This window comes from Echinops telfairi, unplaced genomic scaffold (genome assembly GCF_000313985.2).
Source record: "Echinops telfairi isolate 266 unplaced genomic scaffold, ASM31398v2 ScPeMD7_7424;HRSCAF=8462, whole genome shotgun sequence".
Classification (NCBI taxonomy): Eukaryota; Metazoa; Chordata; class Mammalia; order Afrosoricida; family Tenrecidae; genus Echinops; species Echinops telfairi.
In genome coordinates, this window is record NW_022111324.1 from 75,042,019 (window position 1) to 75,056,821 (window position 14,803).

Below are 14,803 nucleotides of genomic sequence, written 5' to 3' on the forward strand. Positions count from 1 at the left end.
CCCCCCCAGAAAATAGAACCGTCTTGGGAAAGGCTCTAAAAATTTCCCCAACTGTGCCCAATGTTGTCCATACCTAATTCCACATAACGAATGTCTACTTTAAAACTTTTTGACAGTGTCTGGTGTACAGAACGGACCAAGCTCAAGATGTAAAGAAGATTGAGAAATTCCACAGTCAACTAATGCGACTTATGGTAGCCAAGGAGTCCCGAAGTGTTGCCATGGAAACAGACTGACTGGTTTAAGATGAAGACTCATGTTTTAGGAAGTAAATATCTTGAATTTGAGCAAATTTTGGAATAGAACATGCTTTATGTAACTGAGTGGGCTATTCATTATCTGAGATATCTTTTTTTGTACTTTATTTTTTGATGTTTACAGAGCTAGAGTGCATTTATTTATTTTTGGAAATCGAGCAAGACATGAATCTAAGATTTCATATATTATGCTGGACAAAATGCATAATTATTTCTCTGGTAAATTTGTGTCAATAATTTGAAAAGGGGATATCAGAACAAGCCACTTTTTTCATTTAATCTGTTTAAAAGAAAATTAAATGTAAACATTTTGATTGTTTGATATTTTTTTTTGGAGCATAACAAGTTGTGCTATAATGACCAATAAATATAAAATATGCTTACTGGAATTAACTATGCACAATGGTGTATCTAATTATATATAGTAGTATAATCTCAATTGTATCCAAAAGTAATTTTGAGTAATGAGTATGCTTTACCTTAAGCTTTCCATATTTAAACATTTTTTATGTAAGGGATTTGAAATGCCACTGCTTATTAAGCTATGACTTACTCTGAATCTGTTTTTCAGTGACCAAAACCAGCTTCAGTTACTTATTTTTCATTTAGGGTTTTCAATAACATCTTTATTAAAAATTTTAGAAAATAGTGGATAAATCATTTCAAAATTTCTATATATTAGTGAGATAGTAAAATAAAATTTCTATAATTAAAAAGAAAATAAATTTTAAGAAATCATAAAATTTATGTTGTGTAGATAGACGTCATCAGATCAGAAAATTGAGTGGAAATTAAAGAAGATATTACACTACTGAAGAGCGATAATTTTAATTCCTTAGGCTTCTCTGCACTGGATTTCATAATGCACAGTGAGGTTTGAGGATTTACTAAGCCTGTTGTTACTACATTCCTTATAGTCATAAGTCTTCCTCCACTGTGAGTCCTTAGATGTTTAGTGAGGCATGAGGAGTGACTAAATTAATTCCCACAGTCCTTATATTCATAAGCCCTCTCTCCGTTGTGAAGTCTTGTATGCTGTTTGAGGGTAGTAGACGTTCTCTTATATCCCTTACATTCATAGGCCGCTCACCTCTGTGAATTGTCATGTTGAATGAGTCTTGAGTAAAAAGCCTTGCCAGAGTGCTTATGTATACATGACTTCATTCCTTTGGAGATTCCCATGTCATCCGTGAGTGCTGAAGGATCTCGATAGCATTTGTTTTCTGGTCAAAATTCCTGCAGTGTGTGTATTGTTTTTCCCACAGTTCATCAATAGGTCAGTATTGCATCGAGTGTAAAGTTGCTTATTATGATCTAGTGAAGAAAGATCCTTGAATGATTTTCCATACAGAAAGCATTCCATGGGATATAAGTATCCTGGTCTTCTTCATGCAGGAGGAATTGAAATTGGGCTGGAGATGTCGTCAATAGTAGTATTTTCCTCGTCTCCTGCCCTGGATGCCACTGAAAAGTCTCTTCTCGGAAGTGGTTCTGGTTGTTACCCTGCTTTATATGGCCATGAAGCGCTCAGATTTCTTGTAATGTGGAGGCACTTTGATCATTTCTCAAGAATCTTGCTATTACATCTGCAGTGAGTAGGTTTTTACAGCTAGGTTTGTGTGGAGTCACTTCTGAGAAACATCCAACAGTGCCCATTCTTCTGGGGTAAAATCTACAGCCACGTCTTCAACAGTCACTGAGTCTGTGGTGTAGCTCAGGCTTCTCGAAGTCAAATCGTTGCCCTCTCTAAGTAAAAGCAGAGCCGCCGGGCGGTTTGGAGTCAGGTGAATGCAATTGAAAGACGTTAAAATCCTTCCTTAGGGTGCATCATGTGCAAGACAGTAGTACCAGATTTCTAGCTCCCTAGACTGGACCATATCTCTGTGTGACAAATGTTTGTTCTTCCAGGAAGCACAAAACATCCAACCAAGAATAACCCACTGTCTTTCCACAGCATAGCCTGATCTGAGATCCACATCTGCTCCAATTTCAGCACCTTAAATTATCTGCCTCCAAGCTTACCCGGGTCCTGAGCAGGAACTACTGAGGCTGGGTTTCTAGGGGTTTCCATCATCACGTGTCTGTGGAGTTTCCTCTGGGAAAGACCCAGCAATGCCCATTCTTCATGGGAGAAAGTCCACAGCCACCTCTTCAACAGCTGTGTCCACCCTAGCTCCCGCTTCTGGAGGGAGTCTCGTTGATTGTGCTTCCCGAGGTAGGCACGCACTTCAGAAAGAGGGCTGCGGTGGAAGCAGTCACTAGGCAGTTGGAGGGCAGGAGGAGGATGTGTGGTCCAGAGCCAGTTAGAACATTTGAAACACTGATTCATGCTGTCTTGGATGTGCACGGTGGTTCTCGTTGGTCTCCAGTCGCCTGGAATAGACTCGGTCTCTCCATCCCCCATACCTACGAACTACCTTCTTGGGACCCTCACTCTAAGCCTTTTCCAGCTTCAGTGACTGAGTGGATAAACCGAATGATGATCTCTAATGGATTGAAATCATGTTACAGAAATATGTGCTACATATATTTCATCTACAGTTTCTCAGAAGGCTAAAAATTATTTTGTTAAATCTTTATGTACCTGTATGACATCCCCTCCCCATTTTTTCTCTCGTGTTCATTTGTAACTTGGATTTGACCACCCTAATGTAATTTTCATGTGTTGATTCCTCAAGAGTGAAATTAAGGGACTACATTAAATTTTTTGTTGTTAGGAATTTGTCGTGTTGAGAACATTTTAGTATGGAAAGTCCATTGTTGATAGAAATTTTGGCGTGTTTCAAGGTCAGCAAATAAAATATTTCATAAATATATTCTGTGGTAAGTTTCAGCTGCTGAAGAATTAATGACTTAATTGGGAATTTAGTCTAAAATGATCCTAATATTATTGAAAATTTATATTTTCATTTCACTTATGACATGGTTTTTCCCTCCTGAGCTTTATGTTGACAACAAGGTAATTTTCTTGAGTAAGGGACGATTTTGATGGTTTTGGGTTGGTTTCACCCTGAGGTTCTTTGGGGACACTTTTCTTTCTCATTTACATCTTACACTTTTCCTTTAACAGCCTCTGCTTCTCAGCACTGTTTTCTAGAGATGACCGGAAGCGGAGGACTGCTCGGGTCAGCGTCTGTGCGGTTTTGAGTTTGTACTGTATCGCAGTGTGGTTACCCGCTGAGCTCCCACGTCAGGCTGCTTGTGTTGGAGCCCTGGTTCCACCACTTCCTGATTCTGCGATTTTAAGGCAATATACTTCCCCACACTACCTTTACTTCACTGAAAATTGGGGTAAAATTCCTTTCTCATAAGATTGAAGAGGATTAAACTATATAATCCATTTTAAATCCTTAGCACACTGTGGGACACAGTACGACTTAGTAAATGGTAGCAATAATTATCACTATTATTATTTCATGGGAAAGGGTAACTGATTCTTAAGGTGTTTTTTTTTCTTTTTATAAAACTGATTTAAGTCTGGCTAGACCAGAGGATGTACACTGGTACAGATAGGAACTGGAAATACAGGGAATCCACGGTGGATGAGCCCTACAGGACCAGTGGTGTGAGTGGCGATACAGGGAGGGTAGAGGGAGAGTGGGTAGGAAGGAGGGAACCGATTACAAGGGACTATATGTGACCTCCTCCCTGGGGGACGGACAACAGAAAAGTGGGTGAAGGGAGGCGTCGGACAGGGCAAGATATGACAAAATAATTTATAAACTATGAAGGGCTCATGAGGGAGGGGGGAGCCGAGAGGGAGGGGAAAAATGAGGACCTAATGCCAGGGGCTTAAGTGGAGAGAAAATGTTTTGAGAATGATGAGGGCAATGAATGTACAAATGCGCTTTACACAATTGATGTGTGTATGGATTGTGATATGAGTTGTATGAGCCCCTAATAAAATGATTTAAAAAAAACTAATTGATTATTTATAGGCACTTTCTGTCTTTTCTGCCGATGTTTTTCTTTTAAATATCCTCCTTGACTTGGGAAGCAAAGCAAGATTTCTCCTAAGAAGTTCTGTGCTTATGAAAACGAAAGCTAAATTCTTAAGTATAATACTTATGTTTATTTGTGTCAGCACAAAATAAGAGGATGTGTCACCAAGTTGAAAATAGTATATTTGGAAAAAACAACAGAAAAACATTGCCGTCAGGTCAGTGAAAGCTGATGACAGCCCTACGTGTGACCGAGTAGACATGCTGCGTGGAGTTTTCTTGGCTGTATCTGTATGGCAGTAATCGCTAAGCTTTTCTTCTGTGGCACTTCTTTGTGGGCTAAACTGCCAAACTTCGCTTAGTATAAAGTGCCCACTCGTAGCCCCTCTGGTCCCTGTCCAGTGCCTGCAGTGATGGGCTCGGGCGTTACGGTTGTGAAGATGGTTCTGTTGGACGTAAGTCACTGTCAGTCGGAACCCACTTGATGGCAGCCTGCTTTTGTGCCATGGGGGGGGGGGGCAGGGGACCATGTTGAGGTCAGGGCTGATAACAAATTTGTATCAAGTGTTTTGAAGATCGGAAAATCCTCAAACAAGCAAGGCAGAAAAGTCTGTTCAGGAGATTCTGGTGACTGGGGGCGTTGCAAAGGACTGCCCTGATGGATTTTCTCTAGGGACACAGGACCATCGTGGTCACTTGTTAGCGGTCTTGAGAAAATTGTGAACTGTATCTGTGAGGAAAGGCCCTTTTCATCCTGATGACCGCACTTGGCTGACTGGCAAGAGCTGTCGTACAGGAAGTTCAGATTCTGAGTGCTTCAAGGGTGAGAAAGGTCTGCCGTCAGAACCTAAGAGCACAGGCGTATTTAGGGCAGGTCTGCGGTTTGTCGTTAGGTGCCGTCCAGCGAGTTCTGACTCGCAGCGACCCCGGCCCGCTCAGTCAAGGACCATCCTCAGTGGTTCCTGTGTTTGAGCCAATGGTTGGACTCACCGTGTCATTCCACCTTGTTGAGGCCCTCTGTCTTTCGCTGCCCCTGACCTCTACCAAGCATGATGTCTTCCAAGGGCTGGCCTCTCCTGACAGCATGTCCAAGGTATGTGAGATTGAGGTCTTGCCGTCTGCCGCTAAGCATTATGGTTGTACTTATTCCAGGACAGATGTGTTCTTTTGGCAGTCTATGGTATTTGTGCTGTTCTTTAGGAAAACATCAGTTTTTCCTCAGTCTTCCTTACTCAGTGTTGACCTTTCACATGCAGATGAGGTGACAAAAGTACTTAAAACATCTTCAGAAGTGTGGACCAAGCTGGAGGTTATTATGAGAAACTAGCATATTATTTTCAAATTCTTAATAAAGGTTTCTGTTCTTTTGTAGGAACATTTTAAACTTACATACATACATAGAAAGCTGATATTGGGCAAAGGTGATAATGCAGTTCAGCATTGGAAGAACAGTATTTGATCAATGATACTGGAAAAAATGGATGTCCCTATGTGCATAGTAACAATCTCCACCTCAGTATATACAAAAAGTTTTATTTTCACAGCTTGTACTGCTATCATTAAGTTGTATACCTGTAAAAAGGTAAACTGGCAAAAATTGTGTGATAGAGATACTCCCAACCATGACACTATGGACAACCAAACATTTCATGGGATTTGGTTCGTTGAATTAGAGATTGAGGGTCATGATCTTACAGGAAATCTCAGTTAATTGACCTCATAACATATTTATTGCATCTCTACCACCTCCTAATTTGTAAGCTTGTGCCTGGGGTCTTAAAAGTGTACAAGTGGCCTCCCATGACACAGTTGGTCCATACTCACCTGGAGCAATCAATAAAGGGGATCAAGAGCAGGGCTGGGATGTATGACTAATTGCCCCATGACTAACTGGTTCCTTGGCCGTGAGGTGGGAAGAACTGGATGGTGTCCAGCCGCTGTTACTGAAATTTTGACCAACGGATCACAGAAAGCCCTGATCAAAAAGAGGGAAATGCAGTACTGTATTTCAAGCCCTGATGGCAAGATTAGGCATTAGACTGCTAATCTTGAAGCCATGGGAGAAAGATTAGACTGTCCTCCTGAAAAGAGTCAGTCTCGGGAACCCACCAGGGCGGTTCTGCCCGGTCCTTGAGCATAACCGTGAGTCAGAATGAACGCAGTGGCAGTGTTTTTGTTGTTACGGATTCTAGAAACTGCAGGATGGATGGGGTCCTAAAATGATTGCCCTAAGATAATCTTTAAATCCCAAACTAAAACTGTCTCCTGAAGGCATCTTTATAGGAGCCCTGGTGGTGTAGTGTTTGGGCCTTGGGCTGCAATTTACACGGTCAGCAGTTTTAAACTACCAGCAGCTCCAAGGGGGAAAGACTGGGCTTTCAATTCCCGTAAAGAGTTACCACCTCTGGAAGCCCCCTGGCGGCGGTCACTATGAGCCAGCACTGACTCAATAGCAGTGGGTTTGGTTTGGGACTGAAGTCATCATAAAACCAAACAATAGATTAAGTAGTCTGAAAAGGTCTATTCTTTTAAAGAACTATCCATATGGAATCAAACTGACAACTTTAAGATTGACAAGATGAGCTTTAGCGGGCAGAGTATGTTAATGAGGAGGGAGCCACGTGGGAAACCAGTGAGAGTGGCTCCACGACTGACCACTGTAGTCAGTGTCACTAACCTGTACGTGTGGGAGCTATTGCTGGATGTTTGGCTATTTCTCAACGACAACAAAATAACAAATTTTAGAGGGTGGGGAAACTAGAAAACACTGGGAAAATATTATTTAGAGAGATGGAAGTAAATACTAAAAATACCAGCTCAGAATTCAAAGTAGTTGTTCAAGGAGGGAAATGGGGTGCGGGTGTGAAGGCTAGGGCTAAGGACTGTTGTCTTAAAATCTTGTACAGTCAACTGACTCTTGGAACACATGATTCTGATAAAAATAGGAAGTTTAAATAGCAGTTTACCAACCCCCTGCAAAACGAGCAAGAACAAGACCCATCTCTTGCTCCAGTAGGCCACTATAATGCAGTGTTCAGTACAGGCCTATAGAGGGCTCCAGAGGGTCTGTCTTGCTTTTGAACTCTGTTTACAGGTCAAGCGGCATCTCAACTTTCTTCTGTAGAACTTTGATCTTTACTGTTTTGTTCCTGCCCTGCCCCTGCTCTTGGAATGCTGGGAGTGTAGTCAAAGATCTCAGGAAACTTGCCAGTGTGGGGGCGAGGAGAAGCCGGTGAAGTTGTTGAAAAGAATCTCAGAATTGGGTGAGTAATGGTGTCCCTTTCTTTCTGTGGACTTGGGAGAAGCCCTGGAAATGCCAACATTTGCATCTATCCTCTTCATTTACATCTTTTTAAAAATACATCATCAGTGTAAAATATAAAATTATCTTCCACTTGTGGTGATTCAGTGCAAAGCATACATTATTTTAGTGTTCTGTTGGTTCTTTGGCATCACCACATGCAAACCGGTGGGGGGTAAATATACATGGTTATAAAAATGATACGCAGACACAAAAATGAAATAATCCTAAGTAATTATTCTTGCATAAAGGACATTCTATAGAGCCGTTTGGTATCTCTAACCTCTCATCTTTTCAGTGGGTTTGTAAACAGTTAATCTTGATGTAGATGAAGCTGATTCTCGTTTTTGTGTTCTGTTATATAAAGACACTGAAACGCTGAATTAGCCAGCCAGCAGCACTGTAACATCTGCCTGAATGAAGCTTAAATACAGCATGTATGGTAGCACCGCCCGACTATGCTTTGGGTCCATTTTAAACATCCGAAAGCACCAGAAACGAAAAAACCTAGTAGAAAGGGCTTTGTTTACAATATGAGCTGAATCAAACAGGCAGTGTTGCTTTGTTCGGGCTTTGCTGGGAATGTGCATATTAGGCTAAAATGTTTCACCACTCTGAGTGTGTCCTTGAATAACCATGAAAGTACTGTAAATATTGATTTTGGAGTATGAATGATGCCGAGGCAGACCAATAAAACAATGCACAGAAACAGGCCAAACTAAATGTTGAAGGTGCATCCTGGGTGGTAGACCCTTTCAAGAACTGGAACAGCTGAAAGTGCAGGCAGAGGCTGCCATCCGAGGAAGGCGTTTACTGGGAAGACCAGGGAGTGCCCAGTGAGTGGAGAGGGCAGGGCACAGACCAGCGGTGAGAGAGATGGAAGGAAATGTTCGAGGTGAGGAGCAGAAGCGACCATCAGGTGCTTGGGACAGAAGCTGGGGATTGGGAATTTGGAAATGCACAAGACATGCTTTCGAATCTAGAAAAAGCACTGAGTTGGGGTGTGTAATGACCTCAGGAAGCCATATCTTAAGATGTAATTAATTCTTAAGTTCTATCCAATTAGTCCCCATGCAAGAAGCCCAGTAGCACGATGGTCCAGTGCAGTTTGAACCCCTCCGTGACTGAGGGAGAAAGCTTTGGCAGGATGAAGAATGCAGCTTAGATGGGAAGTTCTGTTATGCCTCATGGTCTCAGTATGAACCGGAACCAAATCAACTGTGCATACAGCAACAACAGCCCACGTGGGCACCTTAGAATTAAACAAAAGTGCCCCCCCCCCCATTTCCGTTTTCTACTTTGAACCCTTGGCATTGATTGACCTCTGTACATAAATCTAAAGAACAGGTTTACCCTCTTTTTTTTTTTAATGAAGTTATTTTTCCTCCAGTCACAACCGATTTCCATCAGGCATGAAACAGTAGGTCAGCTGAAGAGGTAGCTGTGACTGAGTTAAGGAACTAACATGACTACACTTCACCGTATCTGCTGACTGATATGCAGAGCATTGCTGGGAAGGTGCTCATCACAGCCGCAGTGCATGGTGGGTGCAGCTTCAGCTGACCTCCAAACATGCCCCGCAGCACCTCAGACACTGCTGGTACACAGTCCCCAGAGCAGAGTCACTTCCCTGTATAACCCCTTGAGGCAACAACAACAGAACTGCAGGGAAATGGATACATTGGATGGTGTAAGATATGGCAATACACACACACACACACACACATATATTAGTAATAAGGGTTCCTGGAGTGCAGTGGGGAAGGGAGGGGATAAAGGGGAGACAGTACCAGAGTTCAAGAAGAAAGAAAATGTTTGGAAACTGATTGCAGTAGCAATTGTAATTCTGAATCATGGATTGTTATGTCTTTTTTTATCTTAAATGATAGTTTTATTGTTTTTGGCCAGGTATTGTTTAATTTTTTCATGAATATTTTAAAACTTTCTGATAACAATCTAGTACCTCTTTTCTCATTTTTTTCCTTTTTTAAAAAAATCATTTTATTGGGGGTTCGTACAACTCTTATCACAATCCATACATACATCCATTATGTCAAGCACGTTTGTACACTTGTTATCATCAGGATTTTTATAATATCTTAAGAGCTCCCAATAAAATGATTTTAAAAGAACAGTCATTCCTATAATAGGGATCTTCAATAATAAAATTGTTTTTGTGGATCCTAGCTTCCAAGTAGTTCACTTTTAGCTTTGCAATTTTTAACTTGATTACCTTTTCTAGTTAGATTTCTTAATTGCTTTCGTCCATACATAGTATATAATCAAATTTGGCAAAGTCTTCTTTGGTAATCTGTCTTGCTTTATGAGCTGTGTTAATAATCATGATCTCCTAGGCAACTTACAGATGTGAATCTGGTGACCAGCCCACGTTCCAGTCAGAAACAACCACTGTCGATGATGCACTTAATCTAAAAACTTGCGATCACTTACAAGTTTTCTGAAAACTGCTTCTGCAGTAGGTGATCGACATGCTATTACCCAGGCATGCTATTACCAGAACGGCTTTGGGGGCCTGCTCTACCATCTTCTCATCCCCAGAGATGTACAGTACAGCGTGGGTCAGCCTTCCAACAATACATAGTTCTTGACTTAACGATTTTAGACATAGTCTATTAATTTTTCTCTTGCAATAGATGAAGATTTAAGCATCTTAACATCACTTTCACTTTTCCCCCCACATCTTCCCAAGGTAGTGTTACTAATAATTTTTTAATAGTATTTCCATAATTATCTGTCAATTCGTGGCAAAAGCAGTAGCTAGGGCGTCATGCTTATGTTGGTTACCCCTGCCCCAAATCTGACAGAAATACAAAGCCTCCTGGGGACCCACATCATGGGTTGTGTTTCAGATGTCTGCTTATTTTCCTCAAGATTGCCCACTGCAAACATAAGAGAAATGCCCTTGGCGAGGACACAGCCAGCAGGAACATAGGAGAGCGAGTCACAAAGTACTATTGCCAAGCAATGAAGACCTTCATTAAAAACATCACAAGAGACGCTATTGTTTCTCAGCATATCCCCCATCTGCGTCTATGCACTTCTGAAGGCAGTATTTCTTTCAGAACCTTTGGAACCCTTCCTGAGCGATTTTGCACTCTCTAATTTATACTGTGTCAAAAAGACAATTCTGGCATCTTTGAAGGACTCAAATCGTGTTCCTTTTAAATGTTCTTTAAATTGGGGGAACAAAAATCAGTCTGAAGAGGCCAGGTCAGGGCTAGGAGGTGGGTAGGATAAGGTGGTGGTGGTAGATGTTCTGACCCTGTGAACGGCAGAAGAAAACCCCGCCCAGTCCTGCAGCCTCCTGCAACGTCCTGTGATGTTGAAGGATGGCCCTTGCTGTCCTCAGTAAGTAGATGCATTGTGATGGGGTAAAAAAAAATCCTCAGGCAACATTTTTCACTGATACTCGTCAGCTTATACTCAACTATATATGGTATAACTTTTTACATTTATTTTTATAAATCATTTTATTGGGAGCTCTTACAACAATCCATACATCATATCAAGCACATTTGTACATATGTTGCTAATATTTTCTTTCTACTTGAGCCCTTGGTATCAGCTACTCTTTTTTTTCCCACCCTCATGACCCCGTGATTAATTATACCTTATAATTTTCATGTCACACTATTCACTGTCTCCCTTCACTCACCTCTCTGTTGTTCGTCCCCTCTGTGGGGTAGGGGTTATCTGTCGATCACTGTGATAGGTTCCCCCTTTCTCCTCCCTCCACCTTTCCCCTGTTCTCATGATAGCACTACTCTCCATATTGGTCTTGAGGGGTTTAAAACTCCTGGATTCCTTGTGTCATGAGCTCTTACCTGTGCCAGTGTACATGCTCCAGTCTAGCCAGATTTGTAAGGTAGACTGGGGTCATGATAGTGGAGGGGGAGAAAGCATTAAAGAACTAGAGGAAAATTGTATGTTTCATTGGTGTTATACTGCACTCTGGCTGACTTGTCCTTTGTGATCCTTCTGTGAGGGGATGTCCAATTGTCTATAGATGGGCTTTGGTCTCCACTCTGCCTCTTGTTTGCATCAATATGATTGTTTTGGGTCTTCTGATACCTGGATCGCATCAACACCTCATGGTCACACAGGCTGTTGTGCTTCTTCCATGTATGGGCTTTGTTGCTTCTCTGCTAGATGGCCGCTTGTTTAACTTCAAGTCTTTAAGACCCCAGACGTTATATCTTTTAATAGCCAGGCACCATCAGCTTTCTTCACCCCATTTGCTTATGCACCCATTTTGTCTTCAGCAGTCATGTTAGGAAGGTGAGCATCACAGAAAGCCAGTTTATTAGAACAAAGTGTTCTTTCATTGAGAGAGGACTTAAGTAGAGGCCAATGTCTATCTGCTACATTGATACTTAACAGAAAAATATGTACATAGACTTATATCCCTATCATAATATATTAATATGTTTACGTATACACATGCCTATATTCATACCTCTATAAATGCCTTCTGCCTCCTAGTTCTTTCCTCTATTTCCATTTACTTTCCTCCTGCCCCACTATCATGTTTGACCTTCATTCGGCTCTCAGTTATTCCTCTCAGCTACATTGCATTTGATCAAACCTCACCAGGTTTTCCATACCCTCCTCACCGGTGATTTTAAATCTCTTGTTGTTCTCTTGTCTCTGGGTTTGTTGGCTGCCCACCTCCCTTTCCCCCACCTCCCTTTTCCCCCTGTACCCCCGGAAGGAACCATCAGTCCCATTTTTTAATCAGATTGTTTATCTTGCCTATCTTATATAGATAGACATGAAAAAAAGGAAGAAGGAGGGGAAAAAAAAAGGTGGGGGCTATAAATAGTTCCTCGTCTGTCTGCTGACACTTAATGTATGTTCTCTGATCAAGTCTGATGACGTGCCAAGAAGCCTATTTTGGGGTGAGTCTGAAGTCTATTTTGGGGAAGAATCCTTGGGGATTTCGTTGCTTTGCCTCAGGGCAACTTTCCTGGTCTTTTTTTCACCAATACCATTTTCAATTTCTGTGAACTTCAAAAAAACGTAAGTTCTTTCCCTGCCTCAATAAAATCTTTCTCAACTTCAAAGGAAAAAAAAGATAATGGAATTCTTCCATGAACTTTTTGAAGCCCCCTTATATATATTTTAAGTTTTGCAGACAGCAACTCAACTCTGCCATTCTAGTATAAAAGCAACCTTAGATTGCATAGGAATAAGTATACTAATAAAACTTTATTTACAAAAAAAATGCTGTGGTTTAGATATGGCCCAAAAGCTACTTGATGTTTGCTGATCCCTGCAAGCTTGGTTGTAAACAGGTTTTAGCTTTATCTGTAATGCTTAATCAATCACCCTACTTTCCCTATGCCAGAGATTTGTTGATAATATCACCTCTACCATAATCTTTTCTTCTGCCCATTTTGCCTTGTGGAGTTTATAGATTTGAAATCCCTCTTGTAATTTTCATAAGACAAATGAGCAGGTTTTAAAACTTATTACAAAATAATTTCAAAAACAGTAAAGTCAATAAGAATAAAACAATTCCTTGGCTTTATAATTCTCTCAATTTTTTTGACCCATTTGAGAATAGGCTTCAGACAATGGCCATTATAAATACTTCTGTGTGTACCTGCTAAAATCAGCATATCTGACTACAAACAATTTGAAGTCTCAAAATCTTGATATTTATACTTGGCTGATACTATTAAGTGGTAATCTGTAAATCTTATTTAAGTTTACTCAATTTGACATGATAGTTAGGTGTTGTATCAATTTGGTTGGACCAGGATGCTCAGTTTGGCTGGGAAGGCCACCCTATGATGTGACCAAACCGAATGTAATCAACTTCATGATGTGATCAGCTGTGCGCCGTCAAGCACTCGTTGGCTGATCAAGGTGGAGTACCATCTCTTACTGGGGTGGCAGCCAGGAGCATCTGGCCTGCTTCATACATAGAAGTCGAGGCTGGGAGACTTCTCTCTTCTTGCTCGTTTGCTTCCTAAATCTGCCTCCTCTGCCTCCATTTCTTGGGACTTGAGCCAACAGCCTGCCGTATTGCCTGCCAACCCTGGGAGCCAGTCGCTATAGCCACCACGGGGGGCTTTCTGCTTCATCTTCTTACATCATCATCCTGCTTCTTGCTTTGTCTCTTTGCTTGCTGTTTCATCAGCCTGGCAGCTCTGAGAGTCAGGATAAGCCGCCAGCTTAACATCTGGCCCACAGACTTAAACTGAAATGGACTGGACTTGCTAATTTCTATAACTGAGTTAGTTCATATCTATGTATATATTATATATATAATTGGTCTTCTCTAGATAGTTACTAATTTGTATAACTATGAACCATTTCATATATATAAACACACACACACACACACACACATATATATTCTCTAGAGAACCCAGCCTAACATGCAAACTTTTGGGGGAAAAATATATTTATAAATAATTATGTATGTACTCTACATTGGATTTTAGACCAGAATTTTTTTCCTGGTCTATAGTCCAATCTAGAATTTAAAAAAACACGGCCATGGTGTTGGTCCTAATTCCTGGTGGCCCTGGAGGACAGAGGAGATCTGCCCCATAGGTTTTCTTTCTTTTTTTTAAAATTGTTTTATTAGGGGCGCATACAATTCTTATCACAATCCATACATACATCAATTGTGTAAAGCACGTCTACATTCATTGGCCTCATCGTTCTATTCTCAAAACATTTTTTCTCCATTTAAGTCCCTGGCATCAGCTCCTCATTTTTTCCCCTCCCTACCCACTACTCCCTCATGAACCCTTGATAATTTATAAATTATTATTTTGTCATATCTTGCCCTGTCCGACGTCTCCCTTCCCCCACTTTTCTGTTGTCCGTCCCCCAGGGAGGAGGTCACATGTAGATCCATGCTCCGTAGGTTTTCATAGACTACATGGCTCTACAGGAGCCATCTGCTCATCTTTCTCCGAAGGAGCAACTAGTGAGTAAGTCTGAGCCACTGGCCTTGCTGGTAGCAGCCTGGTGCTTGATCCAGTGTCACCATGGCCCCGTACAGTAGAATAGAGCATTGGAATAAACTTTTTTTTTTACTGTGAACGATGTGGTCTTTTGCATCACTAACACTGTGGAGGAGCACAGGTTGTCATTTAGTAAAATTATCCGTCCTTTGTGCTCTGATTTTTGTGTGATTGGCTTCGGTGTAGTTTGGGCACAAAGAGTGGTGTTTCCTTCAAAATGCATCAGGAAGCACCGATCTAACATTTTTATCCAGAATTGGCCCCACGCAGATTATTTTTCATTCTACCCAATGTACCTGG

The 14,803-nt window shown here is 41.3% G+C and overlaps 2 protein-coding genes across 2 annotated transcripts in view; both read left to right on the forward strand.

Moving 5' to 3' along the window:
• The window catches only part of SRP9 (signal recognition particle 9), a 13,842-nt gene extending 13,196 nt beyond the window's left edge, over positions 1 to 646 (forward strand). The window contains exon 3 of the mRNA XM_004699943.2: positions 117 to 646. Within this exon, the coding sequence (XP_004700000.1) occupies positions 117 to 236 (120 nt within the window). The 3' untranslated portion in view covers positions 237 to 646. The remainder of the gene's footprint in view (positions 1 to 116) is intronic.
• Positions 647 to 7,406: 6,760 nt separating this feature from the next.
• The window catches only part of EPHX1 (epoxide hydrolase 1), a 45,131-nt gene continuing 37,734 nt past the window's right edge, over positions 7,407 to 14,803 (forward strand). The window contains exon 1 of the mRNA XM_045298039.1: positions 7,407 to 7,461. The gene's annotated coding sequence lies outside the window, so the exon portion shown is untranslated. The remainder of the gene's footprint in view (positions 7,462 to 14,803) is intronic.